General features: G+C 44.6%; 1 protein-coding gene and 1 pseudogene across 1 annotated transcript; one reads left to right on the plus strand and one right to left on the minus strand.

The window, feature by feature from the left end:
- Positions 1 to 26,008, minus strand: LOC139458225 (beta-1,3-galactosyl-O-glycosyl-glycoprotein beta-1,6-N-acetylglucosaminyltransferase-like; annotated as a pseudogene).
- LOC139457147 (fibrinogen alpha-1 chain-like) lies at positions 11,152 to 12,820 on the plus strand. The gene is made up of 2 exons (XM_071238575.1): positions 11,152 to 12,172; positions 12,261 to 12,820. Exons 1-2 carry the CDS (start codon positions 11,152 to 11,154, stop codon positions 12,818 to 12,820), a joined length of 1,581 nt encoding a protein of 526 aa, XP_071094676.1.
- Positions 26,009 to 26,497: the final 489 nt, after the last annotated feature.

Here is a 26,497-nt window from a genome sequence, read left to right on the forward strand (position 1 = left end):
TACTAATAATGTAAACATGGACAAATTCAACTGTAGTTTAAAAAAACAGCTCTGTTATTCATGATACGGGCACTTTACTGAAGGTGAAAATCACAGCCCCCATACTAAAACACTTGAAAATATTTGGTCTTTTTCTACACGTGGCTAACTATTGATACATAACAACTTATTCTGTTTATATAATGTTCAACATTGGTTTTGATAAGAATGAGTACAGCGAAACTTGCATCTCCTACACAGATCTAGACATTGAACTTCAAATAATTGGTCAAGATTGATGATTATAACAAAGACAATTTTATCCAAATATTGCATGATTATTCCAATAGATACGGACATGCATATCTGTTATAACATCAATATCTAACAGATACAGGGCATATCTTATAACATCAGTATCAAATAGATACAAGGCGTATATGTTATATGTGATGGTGTTACAGCAATCTTACTGGCCATAGAGTATAACATTGACTGTTCGCTTTGGTAGTATTGAATCAAAGACTCAAAACAACAACTCTTCAGTTTGTTTAAAAAAAACTGGCGGCTTCGTAAAGACATTAACAGATGACACAACAAGTCATTTTCAAACGGCTTCATGGGCCACGTAAGCCAGAGTGATAGGTAAATGTCCTACGTGTTGGCACTGCATACAGTGTAGCCCAGTTAATCAGGAAAGATCCCATTCCATGGTTCGTTAATCCGGATGGTAGTTAATCCAGATGGTAGTTAATCCAGATGGTAGTTAATCCGGATGATAGTTAATCCAGATGGTAGTTAATCCGGATGGTAGTTAATCCAGATGGTAGTTAATCCGGATTGTAGTTAATCCAGATGGTAGTTAATCCGGATGGTAGTTAATCCGGATTGTAGTTAATCCAGATGGTAGTTAATCCGGATGGTAGTTAATCCAGATGGTAGTTAATCCATATGGTAGTTAATCCCAGGTGATTCCAAATCAGAATGGTACCGTTAGGTTTTACGGGCTTACACAATATTGAAAGTAGTCAGATTCTTTCCTATCAGAATAGGAATAGTCAAATTATTATTTAAAACAAATCCGTTTCAGAAACATATTGGTGCTTCAACGCACAGCCAATCAAACTACAGCTGCCTATTTACGCTAGGTCTCACCGATTGGCCTCCACCGTTGTCAAGGTAACAGTACACACAGCCTTTCCAATCACAACACAGTACTTCACATGCATTCACCATCGTTAAATATAATTGCATGTTTCACCTACACTTTGCATATACATATATATATAAACACGCATAGAAACGTTCTGCTGAAATATCCGTCCGCAGAGTTCACTGCACGCATGTCACCTAAATACAGTCGACACTGAAGACATTGACTTCGTCTGCTTGACAACAACATGGCGTCTTCGTGTCGCAACTGAAGATTCGTTATTGTTTCTTTCAAAAAGGTGAAATTAAACACTTTATAAATGAATTTCGGTACAACAGAACAATTTACTACTCTCAGCGAGGTCGTAATATGAAAGCAAGGACCACCAGTCCCGATAACAGTACTACGTTACATTTATAATACATTTATTTTGAAAAATTACGATTTGTCAACCACCGCCCTCGTGGTTTGAGAACAAAAATCCATAAACCAAATAATTAGGACTCGAAGCATCAAAATGAAATTATTGCCTCATTTAAAAAAAATAACGTTGATGTGGGTTCAACGGGACTTGTCAAAACGACATAGCAATAACCATGGTTGGGAATATCCGCTGTCATTGTAATAAGGAAGAACGTCCCATTTCATACACTACCACTATGGCGAAATACTGCATTGGCGAAACGACGGGAGTGACGTCATGCGGACATATATCATATATTGCACATTGTATAAGCGAGAAAAGAGTCAGCTGTTTACCGCCGCAGTCAGGAATATTCCAGCTGGTATGTAAATAATCGAGTTTGGGTCAGACAAACCAATGGTTGATAGCATGAGCTCTCAACCAAGACGCGGGTCCTGACTACTCGATCCAATCCAATTAGATGTATAGAACTTGTCAATATATATAGGCTTGACTCTGAAAGTAAATTAGCTCGTGATTGTGTTTCGGATATTAACTCCTTTGTCTGCATGCTGAAAGCTTCACTGGGTATTTACGCATGCTGTTTTAATACATTTGGACTTTTCGTTTAATGCATGCGTTTCTGTACGCAACTTAATTGAACGTAATTGGGTTTTGAAAATTTTTTTTTTTTTTTTTTTTTTTTTTTGGGGGGGGGGGATTTTACGTAAATACGCTGCTTATCTGTAGCTCTTTGTCTGTATTCATCAACACTACTCCGACTACAGGATGGACACGACGACGCCTCAGCAGCTACAGCACAGCTCTGTAGCTTGACGGAGACACGGGCACCTGGTTCTTCACAAACCCTAGGTTTCTATAGTAACGGTCATCAAAGTCCAGCATCCCGAGACTCTCGTCGCGCGTCATGTTGAAGTACCATTCCTCCATACAATCCAACACCACTGGCTCAAAGTCCAACTGGAACTTGTTGGCGAACAGGTGCTTCCTTTGCACGAAGCGGTGCAGGTCCCCTACGCCGAAGATGCAGATGTGGTGGACGTACTTGCCCTGACAGTCGTCAAGGAAGAAGAACAGCCCCTTGTCCCACACCTTATACCGCGCCAGGAACGGCTTCGTTATCGGGTCGGTCTCCGGCTCGCCTGCAAGGGAGGTAATTCGTATGCAATTTCAAATTATACTGTGTCTATCCCAATTCGTGACCAACTCGTGTTATTCCGGGACAAGCCGAATAGCGACTCGTGCCCCTCTCATGGCCATTTTTGCGACTGAGTTCCGTCCTAGCGCAAACGGGCATACCTAAAACAATTGTCAACTCGTTGCGTAATGGTTCACATATATTTCCCCATATATTATATATATTTCAGATGCAATTTAAAGCACATCGGGACATGCGGAATTATACAGAATGATTGAACACATTTAACTGTGTCTTGGGTATATTTTTATATGCAAGACATATGTAAAAATAAAAATTATTCCTGAGAGATTCTTTGACGAAGAACTTGAAGTCATACGCGCATTCTGATTGGTTTGTCGTATTTTCGCACATAACATTCATCGATAGGGGGGCGAGTCTTCTTGCAGGTTGCGCGTGGTGACGTATGTGTCTAACCCATGAAACATCAGCGGTTTAGTGCACTGTCATTGTATCAAATGTACGAATATATCAAGTGCCTGGATGTAACTGTAAGAATTCAGTATATAGTGATACATTCATGGCTTAGAATAGAGTCGTCAAAGGAACCGCAGTTAGCTGAGCAGAGTTGCGTCCCCTTAGTCGAATCCAAGGGTCATTCACGTGCTCATCGGCTGCAAAAAAGGTTTGTTTATTTGCTGTTTAAAACCGCACTCAGCAATGTTCCAGCTTTATGACGACGGTCTGTAAATAATCGAGTTCGGACAAGACAATACGTGGGTTGACATCATGAGCATCGATCCACGCAATTGGGATACCATGACATGCATCAACCAAGTCAGAGAGCCTGACCACCCGATCCCGTTAGTGGGCTGCTGAAGACCAGTTAAAACCCGGATCTTTACGGGTCTGCACCAAGGTGGCAAACGTCTAAGATCTACAAAGGCGTGTTTAAGTGTAAGAGTGCATTCTTTGGTCAAATGGGGCGGTCGGGTAGCCTTGTGGTTAAAGCGTTCGCTCGTCACGCCGAAGACCCGGGTTCGATTCCCGACATGGGTACAATGTGTGAAGCCCATTTCTGGTGTCCCCCGCTGTGATATTGCTGGAATATTGCTAAAAGCGGCGTAAAACCATACTCAGTCAGTCAGTCTTTGGTCAAATTGCCAGCAGAGTACCTCTACCTACCCTGATATGACCCAGGGATCCGGAGCTGTGGGTTGTGGTTGAGGGTGGCGAAGAACGTCTCATCGGGCACCTTGGTCTTCTTCACCCAATGCAGCAGGTCCTGAGCCACCGGGTGGTGAACGGCGTAGTCCACGAAGTGGCGGTTGGCGATGATGTGCACGGCGCCCTTCACCGGTCGGATGTCGAGAGGAGGGGGGCCGGCTATCCACCAGCGATATGCATTCTCAAAAACCCTGGAAACCAGAACGGCATTTTTACGCTTTATCAAAACAAATCTGTATAACGTTGACAAGGAGAATATGGATGATGAATTTGACAATGTGGACGGCGACTACAACGATGATGATGATGATAATGATGATGATGATGATTTTCACTTTATACAACGACATCTTAAAGGCGGTGTCAATAGAAAACGACGGCAACGACGTTGATGATGGAAGTGATGATGATGATGATTTTCACTTTATACAACGACATCTTAAAGGCGATGTCAATAAAAACGACGGCAACGACGTTGATGATGATGGAGGTTATGATTGACGCATTGTACAAGAAATCGGCGACAGTAATAATTATGATTGATGAACAGGTGCCCTTGAGCGAAATACTTTGTCTCAAAATTTTAGTGGGCGTGGCCTTTTTAACACATTGGATGGAATGATGTATCACACTTTATAACTGACAGCTATTCCTGTATGGTAGGGATATGACCACCCACCCTCCCAAGACACCGTGGTAGCGGACACAGGGGGTAGTGCCCAGACACCTTGTGTATCGAACACCTGCAAGTAAGACATATACTTTCGCACACGATTTAATAAAATATATCCGGTTTTATCAACTATCAACTGTACGACCAGCCCGTTATAATGGTCTTACCAACAGGTGAAGACTTCTCACACCGTGGCCATGTCGATACACGGGTTACCATTGTATTGTTGTACGTTCATGGACCCTCACACGGCTAAGCAGTTTTAAAAATAAAATAAATTGCCAGGCTGCCATCAGGACCCACAGTGAGCGAGTGAGTATGGTTTTACGTCGCTTTTAACAATATTCCAGCAATATCACGGCGGGGGACACCAGAAATGGGCTTCACACATTGTTCCAATGTGGGGAATAGAACCCGGGTCTTCGAACGCTTTAACCACTAGGCCACCCGACCGCTCCTTAAAGACCCACAGACGTAGAAGCTGCGGGTCCCGACTAAACTCTTTACGTCCTGATTTATAAAAAAGGCAGCTTATTGTGACAAATACATCGAGAGGTTTACAACGCAGACCATAAGCACCCACACAAATTTGAAACTACGAGCCCGACACGAGATCTATCTGCCACCGGCCCTGGGAAAGGCGCATATTTCCAACACTGGATAGAAGCCCCGTGTGTCGAAGTGATGAGATCCAGTAGCAGAACAGTCTCTAGTACCAGGGATCGTCAGAGGGAGTCACTTATTTGACATTTATTTTTCTGCTCTCATATTTTGTTTGAAGTACTAAAGTTTGGTAAAGAGGTAAAGTAAATGTTATAATTAATAAACTAATTAAAGTTCAAATTAAATCGTCGAACTGGGTCAGATTTTGCGAGGATGTATCATATGATTATAAGATCAATATACGTCGTGGTCAGAAATGACTGTACTGGACTGACGCGAACATTTATAGGATAGTTCTGAAGCGAAGTGCACCATCACAAGATAACCACAGGCAGCTAAACTCTATATTTTATGTGATAGTTCTTTGGCGCATCTGTGAAGTCGGAAAATCTGCGTCATGCAAAACGTGAGTACCCAGTACCGAGTGCTTTGACTGCATTGACAGGAGACGCGTGTTTACAGTACGTGACATGTCTGACGGCATTGCTAGTTACTGGTACCATCAACGATTATTTGCATATTTGCATAGGTGCCCCCCCCCACACACACACACACACACACACACACATACCCCACCAACAGCCACCACACACACACACACTAACACACACACACTTTTTCGGATCCAAATATAGTATGTTGTAGGCGGAAAAAATGACTGTGAGAGGTTCGACAAGCTTACTCTGTTATAACGAGGGCATTTATGTGAATGGCAGTCATCAAACCGGTTTCTCCGAAGGTTACGCGGTACATGACATTGACGATGAGCGTCTGCAGGTTCCTGAAGAAAAGTGTACTTAGAACACATTGCTGTCATATTGACAGAGTCATTGGCCTTGAAGATAGCAACCCCACTTTTTAATCAAGGCAGGTTGTGATATCAATCACTGGATTGTCTGATCCAGACTCGATTATTTACAGACCGGGAGCGGTCGGGTGGGAGCCGAGTGGTTAAAGCGTTCGCTCGTCACGCCAAAGACCAGGGTTCGATTCCCGACAAGAGTACAATGTGTGAAGCCCATTTCTGGTGCGCCCCCCCCCCCCCCCCCCCCCCCCCCCCGCCCCGCCGTGATATTACTGGAATATTGCTAAAGGCGGCGTAAAACCATACTCACTCACTCATTATTTACAGACGGCCGGCATATAGCTGGAATATTGCTGAGTGAGGCATTAAACAACAAATAAACAAAAGAAACAAACAAAACATGTTCATTATACTGCAAGGGATGCGATTCGTGCCACGTCGTCATGAGATGACTCGTATCCCGTAACTGACAACTACAGGTGATTCCGTGTCAGGTGCACAGATTGGTCATGACTGTCTTCACACATCTGAAGTCCTCGCAGTACTGACATTGTAGAACACCAATATAGCTCATTCTGACCCGTCAACACCTTCATCGGACACTTAGACACGTACGGACACGTATATAGCTCGATCAAACGCTCTGACACGTCACCCTCAATCTAAATAAGGTTCCTACTCTAGATGAAATACTAAACCCTCAAAATAAACTAGAAAACTTCAAGGCCCTAGGCGTATTCCTAATCAAAACAGACCTAATTAAACGCATCTAAAAATCAATTAATCTACCAATCCAAAATCCAATAAACATACAAACACCCACCTTACCCGGCTCCCTTAGTTCCCTCCTCCACCCACCTCGGCATTTATTCCAAATTTAAAAATTTCAAAAAATCAATATAAGCAACCCCTAAAAGCCCCCTCTTGGATTGCACACACCACTTTCACCCTTCTCGGAATACACTAAATGGTCCGGCCAGGCCCGTGTGCGAAATACGCTGTAGTCGGAAAGCGCACGTTAAATCTTCTATATCAGTCAGTCAGTCAGTCTGACACGTTAAAACACTTCCAGTAGACGTTCGGACGCGTAAGGGCACAGTACTTTTCGTTCAGCCTCTGTAAACCTTAGAACACCCCGTTTATCTCAAGTAGTACTTTTATGTCATTTAACTGCTAACACAATCTCATCAAAATCATATCTAAGTTCTCGCAGCCGTTTAACAAAGATCTTAAGACATATCATTACGGGTCACGTCAGAGCGACCTTTCGCGAACTTTGACCGACAACTGAAATGACTAACAAGAAGCCAATTAGAAAGCAGCTTTCTCGAGCTTTACGGCACTCGTTTCGACCTGGCGACTTCCCTTTCAGACTACGCTTGAAAAATATGTTGACACAGTTCTCGATTAAAATTTTGAAAACAATAAACGAACATTCCGGAATGTCTAACATATGGTTGCGGTTGTATGACAGTGTTTCTTACGTACTGTGCAATGCCTCCTCCGTTCAAATGTTTATCCCACGGAAGCGAGAGATAATTTTTACGGGATCAGTCGTACGGGCCGTAACTGTCGTTCGGAATACCCCGCGTTAACCCCGTGTTAACGTTTTCGAGGTTGCATGATTAGAAAACACAATCCGAGTGTCACTTTCACGATCTGGTAAGCGACGCATTGATTGGTCGGATTAAAGGTCGTTTTCGATATCGAGAACTAAGATCTGATTTTAATGAGATTCTACTACTACTAGTGGTCTGTCGGGGGACATCTAACTACTTTTGTCAATTATACCAGTTCCATCTTCACCGGGTATCTAGTTTGAAGTATTTTATCAACAAAAACATACAACTTGTCATATTCAATCATAGACAAAAGTTTGCATATCATATAAACGTAACACTCGTACTTGCCCTTCTTTAAATATATGGATGGTTTTGAACGGTGGATACGTCGGTAAATATCTGCTGACGCGATGAAATGATGCAGGATCCAGCTCCGAAGTATCTCGTCCTCACTCACTCACTCACTCACTCACTCACATAACCACCCACCCACTCACCACCCCCAACTGGGCTAGGACGGGGGTAACCATATTTGGTAAGCAGAGTTGCTTCTCTTAGCATTGCCAGGATAAGCTTATCGTGGGTTCTATTCTCAGATTTGCCGAGATTATGATCCTTGGTTTGTCAGAATCATACCCATGGATGTGGTAAATGTCAAAAGGACCTGCCTCTCTTCAGGCTGTGCGACCACATCAAGCTGACATCCTGTGATATAGCGGTAATACTGCTCAAAGCAATGTTTGATTACCAGAGTGAATGCTGGTCTGAACACGAGATGTTATAACTGTACAGATTATGATGCGATGAAATGATGCCACAGCAAGATCCAGCTACTGAGCATCTCGTCCTCACTCACTCACTCACTCACTCGACCCGTGAAGATTCCGGGGTAGAATAGGTCATCAGCAACCCATGCTTGCCGTAAAAGGTGACTACGCTTGTCGTAAAAGGCCACTAACGGGATCGGGTGGTCAGGCTCGCTGACTTGGTTGATGCATGTCATCGATCCCAATTGCGTGGATCGATGCTCATGATATTAATCACTGGATTGTCTGGTCCAGACTCGATTATGTACCGACCGCCCTCATAAGCTGGAATATGGCTGAGTGCGGCGTTAAACAACAAACCAACCTACCAACCAACTCACTCACCTAAACCCACTCACTCATTCACTCACTCACTCATGCAGCCACGTATCACATGACCTACCTCGAGACTGTGGCGGAAACATCATTAGCTCCATTATATGCTTTGAGTATCTTCACCAGCTGGTAGTTCGTCTTCAACGGGAACTCCTGCCCAGTCAGGTTGATGAAGTACTTCCACTTCCGGCCGTGTTTCAGCAGGTCCCGGATGCACACGAGTTCCGGTTCCAGCACCGAGAACTCGCCCCACCGCACGTCCACCGACCTCGACGAGAGAAACATGTTCGGAAAGCAGTTGGCGATGTTGCTAACTGCCCTCCTCATCGCTGTGGAGGCTTTGCTGTCAACGTGCACGCAGTAGTGGTTATGAGGTCGGTATACCGCTCGCAACAGACGCTCAAACTGTTCCACGTCCCTGTACATCAACACACTGTAGGCTATAGGGAACTCTTCTTCTTCCGGAGTGACGTTCATGATGTACTTCCGGTACTGTTTAAAATCCGCACAGTTCTGTGTCATGATGGAGTAGGCGTCATGATCAATACTTGGTCCGATCCGGGTTTCCTTTAACATCCGAACCCTGGCCCGCTCGATCTCTATGTCATTATTACGGAAGAGGTATTTACACTTGAGCGGCGAATCGTCAAAACGAGAACTCCATTGGAATTGTCCGCATTTTCGTCCTTGGCCTTTCCAAGGGCGTTTCGAGGATGTCGTCGAACACGATGAGTGCGACGGTGCCAACGCTGATGATGACGGCAAACGCCACATGACTTGACTTCATCCTGCATTATCCTGAAACAAAAAATGGAGGATGAGTGAGTGAGTGAGTGAGTTTGGTTTTACGCCGCTTATAGCACTATTCCAGCAATATCACGGCGGGGGACACCGAAATGGGCTTCAAACATTGTACCCATGTCGGGAATCGAACCCGGATCTTCGGCGTGACGAGCGATCGCTTTAACCCCTAGGCTACCCTAACGCCCCAATGGAGGATGACGTTAGAACTAGACGCTACAAGTACAGATGTTCGCCTATACAGAATGATATATTTTTTTGAATTTGAAAGTTAACAAGATATACAACTTTTCCATTGGACGAGAGGTCAGTATATAAACCACGAAATTGACGTTCATTTGTGTATGAACGACTTAATTTGACGTTCATACGTTTTCCACAAGACCGTGCTCTTGAAATGACGTAAACACTGACGGACTAATTCCATATTCCGGGGATAACCCCTAGCACGAATACATAAAGAAGCGTTCTGTCTGATCATTTAGACCCTTTAATCTTTAACACAGCAAGCTCCGACGTTCATACAGTTTAGCCCTCACTTTGTGAAGGTTCATATTCCAAGAAGATGATCTGATCGACTGTTCATGACGTCATGACAATTTATGTGACGTCATTCCTGCAAAAAGTCATGCTGCCTCTATCTAAGATCAGTAAACCCACACTTTTCTACATTTCCCCAAAAGAAGTATAAAGGTATTACATAGAATAACACATTGCGCTCGTCTCATGTGTTGCACATTAACTCAGGCCCACCCCCGTATTCTGGAGCCGACTGTAAAGTATTTCAAAGCCCCTTTGATCATGCCAGAAAATGCACTTGCGTCTTTAATTGGGATGGTTTCTATGAACATCTCTGACTGACTGACTGATATAGAAGATTTAACGTGCGCTTTCCGACTGTAGCGTATCTCGCACACGGGCCTGGCCGGACCATTTAGTGTATTCCGAAAAGGGTGAAAGTGCTGTGTGCAACCCAAGAGGGGTCTTTTAGGTGTTGCTTATAATTGAATACTTAAATGCAAATATATGCGTATCGTTTCAGTCGCGTCATCATCCTTGTCAATAATCTCGTCTAGCTGGTTCAGCAAGCTGGTCTTTGTTAATACCACGGCCCCGAGTGACACATCCCACACACTATTCATTGCAAACATCCATTGTTGTATACATACAACATACTGTAGCCTTGAGATCAGTCCTCAGTAGAGGGTTCGTCTTGTACAGGTGTGTGTCAAGGACACGGCGAGACGCTGACACTGATTGGGGGTGGGGGGTGTGTGGGTGGGTGGGTGGATGTTGTATAACAGCCCACGCTAGTTGTGGGGTGGATGGCACGAGAGGAGCAGTATGTTTCTCCTGAAAAGACGTGAAGGAGCCTGGTTTGAGTGCCACACTTTCAGTTAAATTGAGTGAGCGAGCGAGTGATTGAGTATGGTTTTACGCCGCTTTTAGCAATAGTCCAGCACTATTACGGCTGGGAACACCCGACATGGTGTTCGCGCATTGTACCCATGTGGGGCATCGAACCCGGGTCTTAAGCCGGACGAGCAAATGCTTTAAACACGAGGCTGCCCCACCGCCCCAGCCATGGGAGAATCTGGGGAGAATCTGGGAGAATCAGGGGAGAATCAGGAGAGAATAAGGGGAGAATCAGGAGAGAATAAGGGGAGAATCTGGGGAGAATTGGGGAGAATCAGGAAAGAATCTGGGGAAAATCTGGGGAGAATCTGGGGAGAATCTGGGGAGAATCAGGGGAGAATCTGGGGAGAATCAGGAGAGAATAAGGGGAGAATCAGGAGAGAATCTGGGGAGAATCTGAGGAGAATTAGGAGAGAATCTGTGGCAAAATCTGGGGAGAATCAGGGGAGAATCTGGAGAGAATCAGGAGAGAATCTGGGGAGAATCAGGAGAGAATCTGGGAAAGTCTGGGGAGAATCTGGGGAGAATCTGGGGAGAATCAGGGGAGTATCGGGAGTGAATAAGGGGAGAATCAGGAGAGAATCAGGGGAAAATCAGGAGAGAATCAGGGGAAAATCAGGAGAGAATCAGGAGAGAATCAGGGGAGAATCAGGGAGAATCTGGAGAGAATCTGGGGAGAATAAGGGGACAATCAGGGGAGAATCAGGGGACAATCAGGGGAGAATCAGGAGAGAATCAGGAGAGAATCAGGGGACAATCAGGGGAGAATCAGGAGAGAATCAGGAGAGAATCAGGGGAGAATCAGGAGAGAATCAGGGGAGAATCAGGGGAGAATCTGGGGAGAATCAGGAGAGAATAAGGGGAGAATCTGGGGAGAATCAGGGGAGAATCAGGAGAGAATCAGGAGAGAATCAGGGGAGAATCAGGAGAGAATCAGGAGAGAATCAGGGGAGAATCAGGGGAGAATCAGGAGAGAATCTGGGGAGAATCAGGAGAGAATCTGGAGAGAATCTGGGGAGAATCAGGAGAGAATCAGGGAGAATCAGGAGAGAATCAGGAGAGAATCTGGAGAGAATCTGGGGAGAATCAGGGGAGAATCAGGAGAGAATCAGGAGAGAATCAGGGGAGAATCAGGAGAGAATCAGGAGAGAATCAGGGGAGAATCAGGGGAGAATCAGGAGAGAATCTGGCGAGAATCAGGAGAGAATCTGGAGAGAATCTGGGGAGAATCAGGAGAGAATCAGGGGAGAATCAGGAGAGAATCAGGAGAGAATCAGGAGAGAATCAGGAGAGAATCAGGGGAGAATCAGGGGAGAATCAGGAGAGAATCAGGGGAGAATCAGGGGAGAATCAGGGGAGAATCCGGGGAGAATCTGGGGAGAATCTGAGGAGAATCAGGAGAGAATCAGGGGAAAATCAGGGGAGAATCAGGGGAGAATCTGAGGAGAATCTGAGGAGAATCAGGAGAGAATCAGGGGAGAATCAGGGGAGAATCTGGGGAGAATCAGGGGAGAATCAGGAGAGAATCAGGGGAGAATCAGGGGAGAATCAGGGGAGAATCTGGGGAGAATCAGGAGAGAATCTGGGGAGAATCAGGGGAGAATCAGGAGAGAATCAGGAGAGAATCAGGGGAGAATCTGGGGAGAATCAGGGGAGAATCAGGAGAGAATCAGGAGAGAATCAGGGGAGAATCTGGGGAGAATCAGGGGACAATCAGGGGAGAATCTGGGGAGAATCAGGAGAGAATCTGGAGAGAATCTGGGGAGAATCAGGGGAGAATCTGGGGAGAATCTGGGGACAATCAGGAGAGAATCAGGGGACAATCTGGGGAGAATAAGGGGCGAATCTGGGGACAATCAGGGGACAATCTGGGGACAATCAGGGGAGAATCTGGGGACAATCAGGGTACAATCAGGGCAGAATCTGGGATTGGACCAGGGAATGTTGGACAGTGAAGTTGGCGGCATACGGTAACGTCTATGTTCCTTGTGGGACATTCCATTCAGTGGCGAAACCAAGTGTACTATGCTGGGACCTAGTGTCCTATGCCGGGACCCAGTGTTCTATGGGGAACCCAGTGTTCTATGCAGGGACCCAGTGTTCTATGCCGGGACCCAGTGTTTTATGCAGGGACCCAGTGATGTATGCGGGACCAAGTGCTCAATGCAGGGACCCAGTGTTCTATACAGTGATCCCGTGTTTTATACAGTGACCCGGTGTTTTATGCAGGGACCCAGTGTTCTATGCAGGGACCCGTTGGTCTGTGCAGGGAACCAGTGGTCGGTGCAGGGACCCAGTGTTCTATGGGGAGCCAGTGTATTATACGGGGACCCAGTGTTGTATGCAGGGACCCAGTGTTTTATGCAGGGACCCAGTGTTCTAGGCAGTGACCCAGTGTTCTATACAGTGACCCAGTGTTGTATGCAGGGACCCAGTGTTGTATGCAGGGACCCAGTGTTCTATGCAGGGACCCAGTATTTATGCAGGGACCCAGTGTTGTATGCCGGGACCAAGTGCTCAATGCAGGGACCCAGTGTTCTACACAGTGACCCAGTGTTCTATACAGTGACCCAGTGCTCTATACAGTGACCCAGTGTTTTATGCAGGGACCCAGTGTTCTATGCAGGGACCCAGTGTTCTATGAAGGGACCCAGTGTTGTATGCAGGGACCCAGTGTTGTATGCTGGGACCCAGTGTTGTACGCAGGGACCCAGTGTTGTATGCAGGGACCCAGTGTTGTATGCAGGGACCCAGTGCTCAATGCAGGGACCCAGTGTTCTATGCAGGGACCCAGTGTTCTATGCCGGGACCAAGTGTGTTCTATGTAGGGACCTAGAGTTCTATGCAGGGACCCAGTGAGTTCTATGCAGGGACCCAGTGAGTTCTATGCAGGGACCCAGTGTTCTATGCAGGGACCCAGTGTTGTATGCAGGGACCCAGTGTTGTATGCAGGGACCCAGTGTTGTACGCAGGGACCCAGTGTTGTATGCAGGGACCCAGTGTTGTACGCAGGGAACCAGTGTTGTATGCAGGGACCCAGTGTTGTATGCAGGGACCCAGTGCTCAATGCAGGGACCCAGTGTTCTATGCAGGGACCCAGTGTTCTATGCCGGGACCAAGTGTGTTCTATGTAGGGACCTAGAGTTCTATGCAGGGACCCAGTGAGTTCTATGCAGGGACCTGGTGTGTTCTTCGCAGGGACCCGGTGATCTGAGCAGAGATACAGTGTCTATTGGGAGACCCAGTGTTCTATGCAGGGACCAAGTGTGTTCTATGCAGGGACCCGGTGATCTAAGCAGAGATACAGTGTTCTATGAGGAGACCCAGTGTTCCATGATGGGACCCAGTGTTCTATGTAGGGACTCAATGGTCAATGCTGAGATACAGTGGCCTTTGCGTGGACCTCACGAGTTGTTTGCATGGTCCGCTGGTTCGCTGACACGAGTTGCACTCCATCTGTACGAGTACCTGACAATGCGCCCATTCATTCTGAATTAAACACCGAAGCGAGTCCTCCTACAGGATCGAATGTTTAGTAACATAGCCGTTCTTGTCTGTCACAGCCATGCTTGTACCCACGGTGCCACCAAAGTCTTCACTCAAGCTTGAAGACTATTCAATGCATTCCAGTTTATATTCACTGGACAGTTTAATTCCATCCATTTACCTTACCCATGCCACCGAGCCCATCAATGCCTCTTTACATACAGAGCATGAATGGTAGATAGATATGTTCGAAACATACGCAGTACATTATTAAGAGCTTTATCGTGGTGTCGGCAAAAGTCCGGAGGTTTCAATTTAGGCATGTGGATATGAATGAGTATGTTTTTACGCCGTTTTTTTTGCAATATTCAAGCAATATTCTGGGGGAAAACAGAAATGGTGTACCTTGTACCCATGTCGGGGAATCGAGCACAGGTCTACAGCGTGGCAAGCGAACACTTTAACCACTAGGCTACCCCACCGTCCCTTAGGCATTTGCAATGAATGAGTATGTTTTTACGCCGCTTTTTTCAATATTCCAGCAATATTCTGGGGGACAAGAGAAATGGTGTACCTTGTACCCATGTCGGGAATCGAACCCGGGTCTTCGGCGTGACGGGCGAGCGCTTTAACCACCAGGCTAACCCACTATCCCTTAGGCATTTGGAAGGAATGAGTATGTTTTTACGCCGCTTTTAACAATATCCTGGGGGACACCAGAAATGTTGTACCTTGTACCCATAAAGAGAATCGAGCACATGTCTCTGGCGTAGCTAGCGAACACTTTAACCATAAGGCTACCACACCACCCCTTAGACATATTGAAAATAAAAACAACCTTGTACATTGTGTTCCTGTGGACAAAATAATAATTCTGCAGCAGATGTCCAATCCAAACTCAAAGATGTACGTGACGCATCCAGGTTGCGACAAGTGATCACAATCGGGCAGTATTCTGTCTCGCTCTGTGGACCGCGGTGATACGGATTTCATCCCTCGTATCCCATCTTCCCGAGGCAAACGAGTTAACTGACCATAAAAGTCCAGTTTCCACCCTTGCCGAACTAGGCTGGTATGATGGAGTTACATTTTGGCTGGACTAACGAGTCTATGCATAGTCCAATCAAAATCGCGCACCAAAATCGAAATCCGGTTCGTAAAGTGTCATACAGATTTCGGTCGACTGCAGGATTTGCAAAGCATGTGCACCGCTAACTCGTTGTCAACAGATATTTTCCAAATCTTTTCATGCTTTTAATCAAGGTGCTCGCGTGATTTGATGCACTTCGCGATGTAAGACCCGTTTTATCAGAACATAGATCTTGATTATCGATCAGATCGTCCTGACTGGGCGCCGCCATTTTGTTTGAAACAAGTGCAAGTGATAGAATCTGATTGGTCCATAGGAGAGGCTCAGACATAACTCGTAATAACCACTGGTGGCGCTACGATCGAGCCCAGGGATTCTGGACCAGTTCGGCAAAGGTGGAAACTGGACTTTTAAAGTCAGTTAACTCTCTTGCCTCGGGAAGATGCTCGTATCCATGAGTGATCGGAATTAGATCGCAAGATCGATAACACATTCAAAAGGGTAGTGTTTTTATGCATACACTTTGTGTAGTGGGCATGCATGTTGATGGTATGAAATAATTAGACGAGAGCTTACACACAATCACGCAGGGACTTATCTCATAGCATGTTGTCTAAATACAGTAATGGCATGGTGGTATTCAAGGACATGGACGCCCTTTATTATTCCACAGTGATTTTCAATGAGAGCGTCAGACAAGGCACCAGCTGATGAAGGCGAGAAACTCACGTCGTGTACTTGAGAAAAAAAGAATTCTCCCTACCTGTTCCGAAGGGGGAGAAGGGAGGGAGGGTGGGTGGTGGTCAGAAAAAATGAGTCCCAACTCCCCCACTCTTCCCCAAAACCTTTTCTAGAACGATTCTGAGAGAAATAACCAAGGGATTTGACATCCGGTGTGACGTATAATGTAATGTATGCGTTGTCTTCATTGTTCTCATTGATCGTTTCTCATGCTATCAATCAGTAGTTTGCCTTGTCAAGACTCGAGATTAGTTATATCAAGTCGGGTGGGGTTTTTTTTGTTTTTTTTTGTTTTTTGGTTTTGTTTGTTTTTTGTTGTTTTGGTTTTGGTTTTTTTGGTGTGTTTTTCGGTGGTTTTTTTGTTGTTGTTTTTTTTGGGGGGGGGGGTTTTTGGGGGGGGTTGTAAATATAGCCGACTCAGGAGGCGTAAATAGCATTCTCAAGCGAGACCTTCTATTCTGTGCCCTTAGGTTTCTCAGTGACGCTCAAAAGAGGGTTGACTCATATCGAGATAAAGCCTTCTCCAGCCTCAAATCCCGGTATGTGTGTATAACCTGTTTTCCATACAATGCACTCAGGTTGGCTGTTTAATACAGGGCAAATAAAAAACAGCTCTACAAAGTATTGATTTTATACTGGAGGGAGTGGAGAGGTAGGAGGTGGGATAGTGGGGAGGTGAGGGAGAGGAGGAGAGAGAGGAGGCAGAGGAGGAGAGAGAGGAGGGATAGGAGAGAGTGGAGGGAGAGGAAGAGAGAGAGGAAGGAGAGGAGGAGGGAGAGGAGAAGAGATAGGAGGGAGAGGAGAAGGGAGAGGAGAAGAGAGAGGAGGGAGAGAGAGGAGGGAGAGGAGGAGGGAGAGGAGAAGAGAGAGGAGGGAGAGAGAGGAGGGAGAGAGAGGAGGAGGGAGAGAGGAGGGAGAGAGGAGGGAGAGGAGGAGAGAGAGGAGGAGTGAGAAGAGGGAGAGGAGGGAGGGAGAGGAGGAGAGAGGGGAGGGAGAGGAGGAGTGAGAAGAGGGAGAGGAGGGAGGGAGAGGAGGAGAGAGGGGAGGGAGAGGAGGAAAGAGAGGAGGAGTGAGAAGAGGGAGAGGAGGGAGGGAGAGGAGGAGAGAGAGGAGGAGAGAGAGGAGGGAGAGGAGGAGGGAGAGGAGGAGGGAGAGAGGGGAGGGAGAAGAGGGAGAGGAGGGAGGGAGAGGAGGGAGAGGAGGGAGGGAGAGGAGGAGAGAGAGGGGGAGAGAGAGGAGGGAGAGGAGGAGGGAGAGGAGGAGGGAGAGGAGGGAGAGGAGGAGGGAGAGGAGGAGGGAGAGAGGGGAGGGAGAGGAGGAAAGAGAGGAGGAGTGAGAAGAGGGAGAGGAGGGAGGGAGAGGAGGAGAGAGAGGGGGAGAGAGAGGAGGGAGAGGAGGAGGGAGAGGAGGGAGAGGAGGAGGGACAGAGGGGAGGGAGAGGAGGAGAGAGAGGAGGTAGAGAGGAAGTAGAGAGAGGAGGGGAGAGAGGATAAAGGGAGATAGGTGGGGAGAGGGAGGGGAGAAGAGGGGAAGATGAAGTAGTGAGAGGATGGAAGAGAGAGGGGTGGGTAGAAAGGAGCGGAGAGAGAGGAGAGACAGAAAGGAGAGAGATCAGGGGAGAGTAGATGGAGAGAAGAGAGGAGAGAGGAGGAGAGAGAGGATCGCAGAGAAGAGGGGAGAGAGGAGATGGAATATTGTCGGTGAATCAACGCGGAGAGTGTGTCACGCGATGACAAGCTTACACCCACAGGGGGGAACTATATATGTAAGATCAGAAATTTGACACTTTGACTGCTTCACGACTGCGTCTACATGTGCGTCCTCGTTACAATATTTTGACACATTTATAAACACAATATACACATAATTGTGTAAGACACAAGCTGATGTATAGATAGGTTAAATTGAAGCGCGTGTCATCCATCTCATTTTAACATCCGCCAAGCAGGGCGTTTCGTTCTCCTCATCCCTCACAACTGTTTGACTCATCACAGACAGCGTTCTACATGCTGCTGCTGCTGGGAGTAGCGATGGGTTAATATATGAGTAGAGTGAGTGAGTTGGATTAACGCCGCTTTTAACAGTATTCCAGTTATATCACGGCGTGTCAGCTTAATGTGGGAGGAAAGCCGGAAGTGATGCAGGTCTCGGACGTTCACCACTTCGGTGAAACCACGAGCACGAGTATGGTGCTGACAAACCTAGAAACATAATCGGAGCGAGCCGGGATTCGAACCCACAATCATAGGTTTCTGGCGTGCCCAAGGGACAGCGCATCGCGGCACCTTGGACGACTGGGCCACCCGTGCCCCCATATATGAGTAGAGATACGGGGTGGAGTACATGGGGTTTAACGTCGCGTTCAAGATTATTGCACTTATATAGCGACGTGCATGCAAGTGTGTGTGTGTGGTGGCTGGTACAAGTCTCAACGTAAACCGGTTTTATAGTTTTATCTCACTTAAATATCATTTTGCAGTTTAACATGGATTTCCCGGCCCACTCAGATATAGCATGCTGACTCCGAGTGGAACAGTCCCTGTGTTATCCCCTCAAAGCGGAGACAGGCGCTTTTTCCAATAGACCACGGATGCGGTATAGTTGTGGAATAAACATGAGAGAGTAGGGTTTTACGCCGCTTTTAGCAATAAATCCCGCAAAACCACAGCGGGGGACACCAGAAACGGGCTTCACACATTGTACCCATGTCGGAAATCGAACCAGGGTCTTCGGCCTGACGAGCGAACGCTTTAACCACTAGACTACCCCACCGCCCCGAATAACTAAGAATTGAGTGTATGTACTGGTTCGTATACCTTGAGCTTTCATGATGATAATTAGGGGTGACTATTGGTCTGGAAATCACTATTGCGATAACTATTGATATTGAAAGAAACTATTGCAATAACTAATGATATTGCAAGCAACGATTGCGATAAATATCGATAGTTTTCAGTGTATCATTTTAGATGGATTTTGGAGTTGAATTAAACCTTGGAACTGAAGTTTCCTTTGAATGTGATAACCATAACAACAAATAAAAAGTAAAGTTTGAGATATGATTGATTTGTTTTATCTTTACCCTAATAATTTCAGAAAAAGAAACTTCCACATTACCATGAGTAAATTACTACCACTCATGATCAAAAGAAAAACAAATTTGAATAGCACTGCATGTATTTTATTGATATGGTAATTACAATCAAAACTATCGATATTCCTAACTGAAATCGATACTATTGATCGGAAACTGATTTAACAATCGATTTAGTGATTTTAAGTGCTTACCAATAGTAATATATCGATATTTCGATTTATCGTGACACCCCTATTGATAATATTTCTCTTCTATCTTAGAAAAGGTACACACCGGACACAGGAATACCTCAAGTAATGTGTTATGTGATATTGTTGTCTCTAAATAAACACACGCTTACTTGTGGCCCTGGAGCGAAAACGGTAGACTAACATCTAGTCTCTGAAATGAACACATCTTACATAAAAAAACAGTTGTTCAGTTATCTTAATAAAAATATAATAAAAAGGAGCCCAGTGACTCTCTTCATTTTCAGCCTGATACTGCAGTGATCTAGACTTGCCAAACATTATAGACTTGCATGGGCTGAATTTGATAAGTATTTGTATCAGGGTCTGTAAGACAGACTACGAAAACGGCGTCTATTGTGCAAAACACATTCCAATGCTTCATACAAGCTTTTTATCTTGATTGTGGCCACCGAACCGTCAACTACCTCTCTTTTGTACAGCTAATGATAATGTCAAACTTAGCATCAACTCTATCTCAACCTAGTTCACTCTCCCACGTACTGACACGCCTTACACTTATAGGAAGGAGAGTTCTGATAGTCTTATATTATTTGGGCTCCAGATTGACCCACAAGTTTTTGAATTGCTCCGCTGGGCAGAGTGTTTGAATTGCTCCGCTGGGCAGATTGTTTGTATAATGGCATTGAACATCCCATCAACGTGCGCAGCGGGCGAGACGAGGGACAGGGGTCACGTTGTGACCAGTGTGCTTGAGCAGTCTGAGTGGGGCGCTACACGTGTACTTAAAAAAACAAAAATTACGAGGGGTGATAGATATGTTGAGAACCTCACAAAGTAAGTGCGTGAGTGAGTATGGTTTTACGCCGCTTTTGACAATATTCCAGCAATATCACGGCGGTGGAAACCAGAAATGGGTTTCACACATTGTACCCCTGTCGGGAATCGAACCCGGTCTTCGGCGTGACGAGTGAACGCTTTAACCACTAGGCTACCCCAGCGCCCCTACGAACCTCATCATCACCATCATCATTATCATCACCACCGTCGTAGTCATCGCCATCATCATCATCATCATCATCATCATCATCATCATCACCGTCTTGACTGCCCAAAACGCTGTCCACAGCTGCAACAACGTAATCGTTCGAGTCGAAATGGATTGTTTTCTTCACGTTGGGGAATAGTTGAAGTCTGACAGATCCAAATCAGGAGAATAAGGTCGGTGCTGAAGGAGATAGACGCCACACTTGTAGATTTGTGCACTGGTGCATTGTTCAGACGGAAGAGCACGTTTCTCAGCTTCCTACCCCTCTTAGGATTGATTTCATCCTTTCGATGCCTTAAACGTGCAGCATACAGGTACCATCGATGCTCTGTTTCATGTGTGTCCTTTTGGAAGATCTCGGCATCCCAGAACACGGAGGCCATAACCTTCCAGTTGACTTCCTTTTTTGACTTCTTTAATTGGTGGTGATGTCAAATGCTTCCATTGTTTTGATTATTGTTTGGACACAGGCTAGACATAGTGAATCCAGGTGTCCTACATCGTCACAAATCGTTGTAAGAACCTTTCTGGGTCATCTTCAAACAGAGCTAGACATGTTGTGCCGAGAGCGTTTTTGATGAGATATCAGGAGCCAACGAGCTTATACGCTAATCATTGTCACAGTTTCTGTGATAATGAAATCTGCCCTTTCCTGCTGAAATGCTTAATGAAATGCCATCACCATTATCATGATTTCCCTGGATCATTCCAGGACGAACCTCGTCTCCAAGGCTCTCCCTGCAACGCTTAAACTCTGAAGCCCACTACACTACGTGGCATAGGAAGGGGCATCCTTCCCTAGTGTTGAACCCATATCTTCATGGATGGCTTTGGTGTTAAGCCCTTCTGCAAGTACTTGATCCTTCCCTAGTGTTGAACCCATATCTTCATGGATGGCTTTGGTGTTAAGCCCTTCTGCAAGTACTTGATCACAGCACGTTCCTCATCATCATCATCGTCGTTGTCGTCGTCGTCGTCGTCGTCATCACCGTCGTCATCGCCGTCGTCATCGTCATCGTCGTCGTCGTCATCGTCATCATCATCATCATCAACAACATCATCACCATCACCATCACCATCACCATCGTCGTCGTCATCGTCATCGTCATCATCATCATCATCATCATTATCATCATCATCAACAACAACACCATCATCATCATGCCATGTGACGCATGGCCTCGTTCTGGAGTTAAAGCTCCATCAAGATACAGCTCGTTATCAGCTAGAGCTACCTAATACTTCCTCTCCTCCAGAACAAAAAGACGACATAACATGCCATGGACGTTGCAGTATCGACATTATCTTGTGTTTACATGGGTAGTATTGAACACACAAACATACATTCTGTTCGTTGGGTGTTTGTCAGCAATTGAAAATGAATGAGTAAATAAGGAAACAGTATCAGGCAGTGAACACACCTTTTCATGCAAAATGTGTCAGTGGAGGGTGCTACCGGAAGGGCAGGACGTGCTTATCTTTTCCGCGAACACCTGTTTTCAGCGATCTATTCGTATAACCTTTACCGCTATTGTACCTTTTACGCTCAATGGAATCTGGTTCGTGGGAGACTGGTTACGATGTATAGGTCCCGATTACTTACATGAATGATGTTGATGATGATGATGATGATGATGATGATGATAATGTTCCTGACGATGATGATGATGATGATGATGATAATGTTCATGATGATGATGATGATGATGATGATGATGATGATGATGATGAGGTCTAAACGTAAAACACAAGTGTGCAGGCTTCGTGTAAATACAATGTTCAACAGACGGTGTGAACACTGTATTTACACGTAGCCTGCACACGTGTGTTTTACATTTGGACCTCTATTAACGCAAAACCACATTGAAGTAAATATGATAATAAATATTTAAATAATTCAAAAATAATAACTCTACATACAACTTATTTAATCATTAACACACACATGGGACATCACGACATCAGTGACATCCTTAAGCCCAACATTGCAACACAAACTCAACTCATTCTACTTTTAGCCAATCAGGAAACAGTAGTAGGGGGCGTGGCCTAATTGCTTTCGGTGTATGGAAACATTAACACGCCAACATATTGTTTGGTTAGCCATTCAAATGTTACGGAATCAATTGAAATCTATCTATTGCCCGGGGAGTTGCGATGGACTTTAAATATCAATTTAACAAGGGACATATAATGTGTAGATGCTTGTTTACAGTTGGTTATTTGTATTAATAACCTACCCACATTTGGGATATCATACTGCATATCCGAGGTGTCATACTATATCTGGGATATTATATTGCATATCTGAGGTGTCATACTATATCTGGGATATTATACTGCATATCCTATGTGTAATACTATATCTGGGATATTATACTGCATATCCGAGGTGTCATACCATATCTTGAATATCAAAACTGCATATCCGAGGTATCATACTTTATCTGGGATATTATACTGCATATCCTAGGTGTCATACTATATCTGGGATATTATACTGCATATCCTAGGTTTCATACTATATCTGGGATATTATATTGCATTTCCGAGGTGTCATACTATATCTGGGATATTATACTGCATATCTGAGGTGTCATACCATATCTTCAATATCAAAACTGCATATCTGAGGTGTCATACTATATCTGGGATATTATTCTGCATATCCGAGGTGTCATACCAAATCTTGAATATTAAACTGCATATCCGAGGTGTTATACTATATCTGGGATATTATACTGCATATCCGAGGTGTCATACCATATCTTGAATAATAAAACTGCATATCCGAGGTGTCATACTATATCTGGGATAATATACTGCATATCCTACGTGACGTCATTGTTAACATGATGTTGTGCACATATCTATGTGACGTCATTGTTAACATGATGTTGTGCACATATCTATGTGACGTCATTGTTAACATGATGCTGGACTTATATCTACGTGACGTCATTGTTGACATACTTGTCATAGTCATATGTACGTGACTAGCTTGTCCCACAACAGATACTACAAGAGCCTCTGTTCGAGGCAAGGCGGAACACAGATGACCTTGATCATCGGACATCCAACGAGGAAGACAAAGGGGAGCGCTCGCGGAAACATGAAGTGGGAAACTACTCTCGCCACGTCAAGCCCTGCCCCCAGAATTACCTTAACGACGTGTGAACTAAACTATGAATGATGTATGTATGTATAGAACATACGAAAATACCGAAACAGAAGGTAAATGTGCGAAGAAAGCTTTAAATATTGCTCGAGTGTAAGGACGGATGTCAGATACTGTGTCTGGTCACGATATGCTAGGGTTCCTACATCTATTATCAAGTCACCGAAGTAGTACCATATCATATCACATCATATCATCACCTGGAACTAATCACATCATCGCCTGGACCTTATCACATCATCACCTGGTACAGTCACATCATCACCTGAATCTAATAACATCATCACCTGGTACAATCACATCATCATCTGGTACAATCATATCATCACCTGGTACAATCACATTATCATGCGACCTAAACACATCATCACGCGACCTAAACACATCATCACCTGGTTCAGTCACATCATCGCCTCAACCTAATCACATCATCACCTGGTACAATCACATCATCACCTGGTACAATCACATCATCACGGGACCTAAACACATCATTACGCGACCTAAACACATCATCACGCGACTTAAACACATCATCACCTGGAACTATCATATCATCAACTGGATTTAGTTATAATTTAAGATATAAATTATATTCACCTTCAACTAATGTTATAATCACCTTGAACTAATAGTATCGTTACTTTGAACTAGTGAGCTCCGCTCCTTTAACACTATTCTTGCAATCTCCCGTCGGGGGTTCCCAGGAAATGGGATTTATATATTGTACCTATGTCGAACACGGGCTTTCGGAGCGTGGAGCTAATATTTTAACAACAAGGCTACCTCGCCGCCACCATCTGAATCTTGAACAACATTGTAGTTTTATCACAGCGTGTCTGCTAAATGTAGGAGAAAAACCCACAAGTGATCATGAATCAGGTCTTGGACGTTAACTACTTCAGTGAAACCCTGGAGCACGGGTATATATATGGCACTGTCCAACCTAGAAACATGCGACTCAGGGTGAACTTATATTGGAACTCTGCACAGTGAATTGTGGCGTCTAAGACAACTGGACCCCCATGCCCCCGAACTGTGATATACATAAGCGTGCCTTAATGATGAACTCAGTCAAGAAATGCTAACTCACACTTCACATCATTAGGAATACACGATCTGGGCAGATCATACATGACCCTGTTGCAACTGAGAGGAGGTCGCGCCCGGTACACGGTACATGTAAACAGTATGTCACCATGACAGACTCTCTGAATATAAGGCTTAAAGTGTAGAAATCAGAAGTGCGTGTATCCATATGTAAGCTTATTCATATACTCACAAATAAGTGTATATTGTAAACCAAATTATACATATACCATTCAAACACGTTTGCACAGATCGTATGCACAAAGATGTATATATCGTATGTATAAGTATACATATAGCGTATACACAAACATGCATATATCACATATAGAGTATGCATGCGTTGTATAAACACTTATTCAAATATCGTATGCATAGATCGTATACACAAGCATGGATTTATCACATACACAAGTATGTATGCATTGTATACACAATTATTCAGATATCGTATGCATATAAATTATATATCGTAGGCACAAGCATGCATGCATCACATATACAAGTATGCATGCGTTGCAACACAATTATTCAGATATCGTATATACAGATATATCGTATGCACAAGAATGCATGCATCACATATACAAGTATGCATGCATTGTATACACAATTCAATGACGTATACAGAAATATTCCTTCATCACACACACAAGAATACAAGAAGCAAACGAGGGCGTTAGCTGAACGGCTCAAGTGTAAACAGTGGACATTTAAACCGCTCTTGCCAGACTCTAAGAATACATTCGCCCAGTGCGGACTAAAAGAATGTATATAACGCTAACGTTATCATATCCCCAATGTTTAGATGGTCGACAAAGAATTGGCTTGTGTGTAAAAAGGGTCAGACGAAGTTGTTGGTTTTTTATACAGCGACGTAATGAACATGTTAAAAGTGGTAAATACGTATATATGCAGTAACCATTTAAAGTATGGGCCTTTGCCGTTGATGATGGTTGTAACATGCTAGTACTCACTTATTGAGTGGTGAACGATAGTGTGTGCATCCTCACTTGCCCTCCGCCTCCCTGACGCTTTATCCTGCCTGGGTATATCACACACATTTATGGATGAGGCAGTCCCTCTGGAAAGATCTCGTCACTGTCGCCTGCCCCGTTGTAACGCGATGGAGTATGAATGACTGAGAGCGTCCACCAATGAGTATGCGTGTACTGTATGTAAATGTACGCGTCATCTAGCGGAAAACTATTTGTAACATACATATACAAGATGACATGGTTCTTTTTGTACATTCACATCGAATAAATACACTACACAAGTTTTGATGTGGATGGTCAGCTGTGTCATTTTATTTAAATATACGCAGCGTGAACAAAAAGAGAAATTTAAAGTGTGACCTTCATTTCTGACCACAGTACACGTAAATTCGTCATTACGCTCTGTATACACAAATAGATTACGTGCATTTTAAAATTTTTAATTCGTAAGTAATTTTTAAGTAAAAGCGACGGAATCCTTTTCATAATCATAAGAAATCATAAGTTCTTTTTACGATTCTTTTTATGTGTAATTACCATGTGTCTGTGAATCATTATCAAACAGTGATGACATCAGGTATCCTGTCCAACTGGTGGCA

This window comes from Haliotis cracherodii, unplaced genomic scaffold (genome assembly GCF_022045235.1).
Source record: "Haliotis cracherodii isolate W230 unplaced genomic scaffold, xgHalCrac1.p SCAF_12, whole genome shotgun sequence".
NCBI lineage: Eukaryota > Metazoa > Mollusca > Gastropoda > Lepetellida > Haliotidae > Haliotis > Haliotis cracherodii.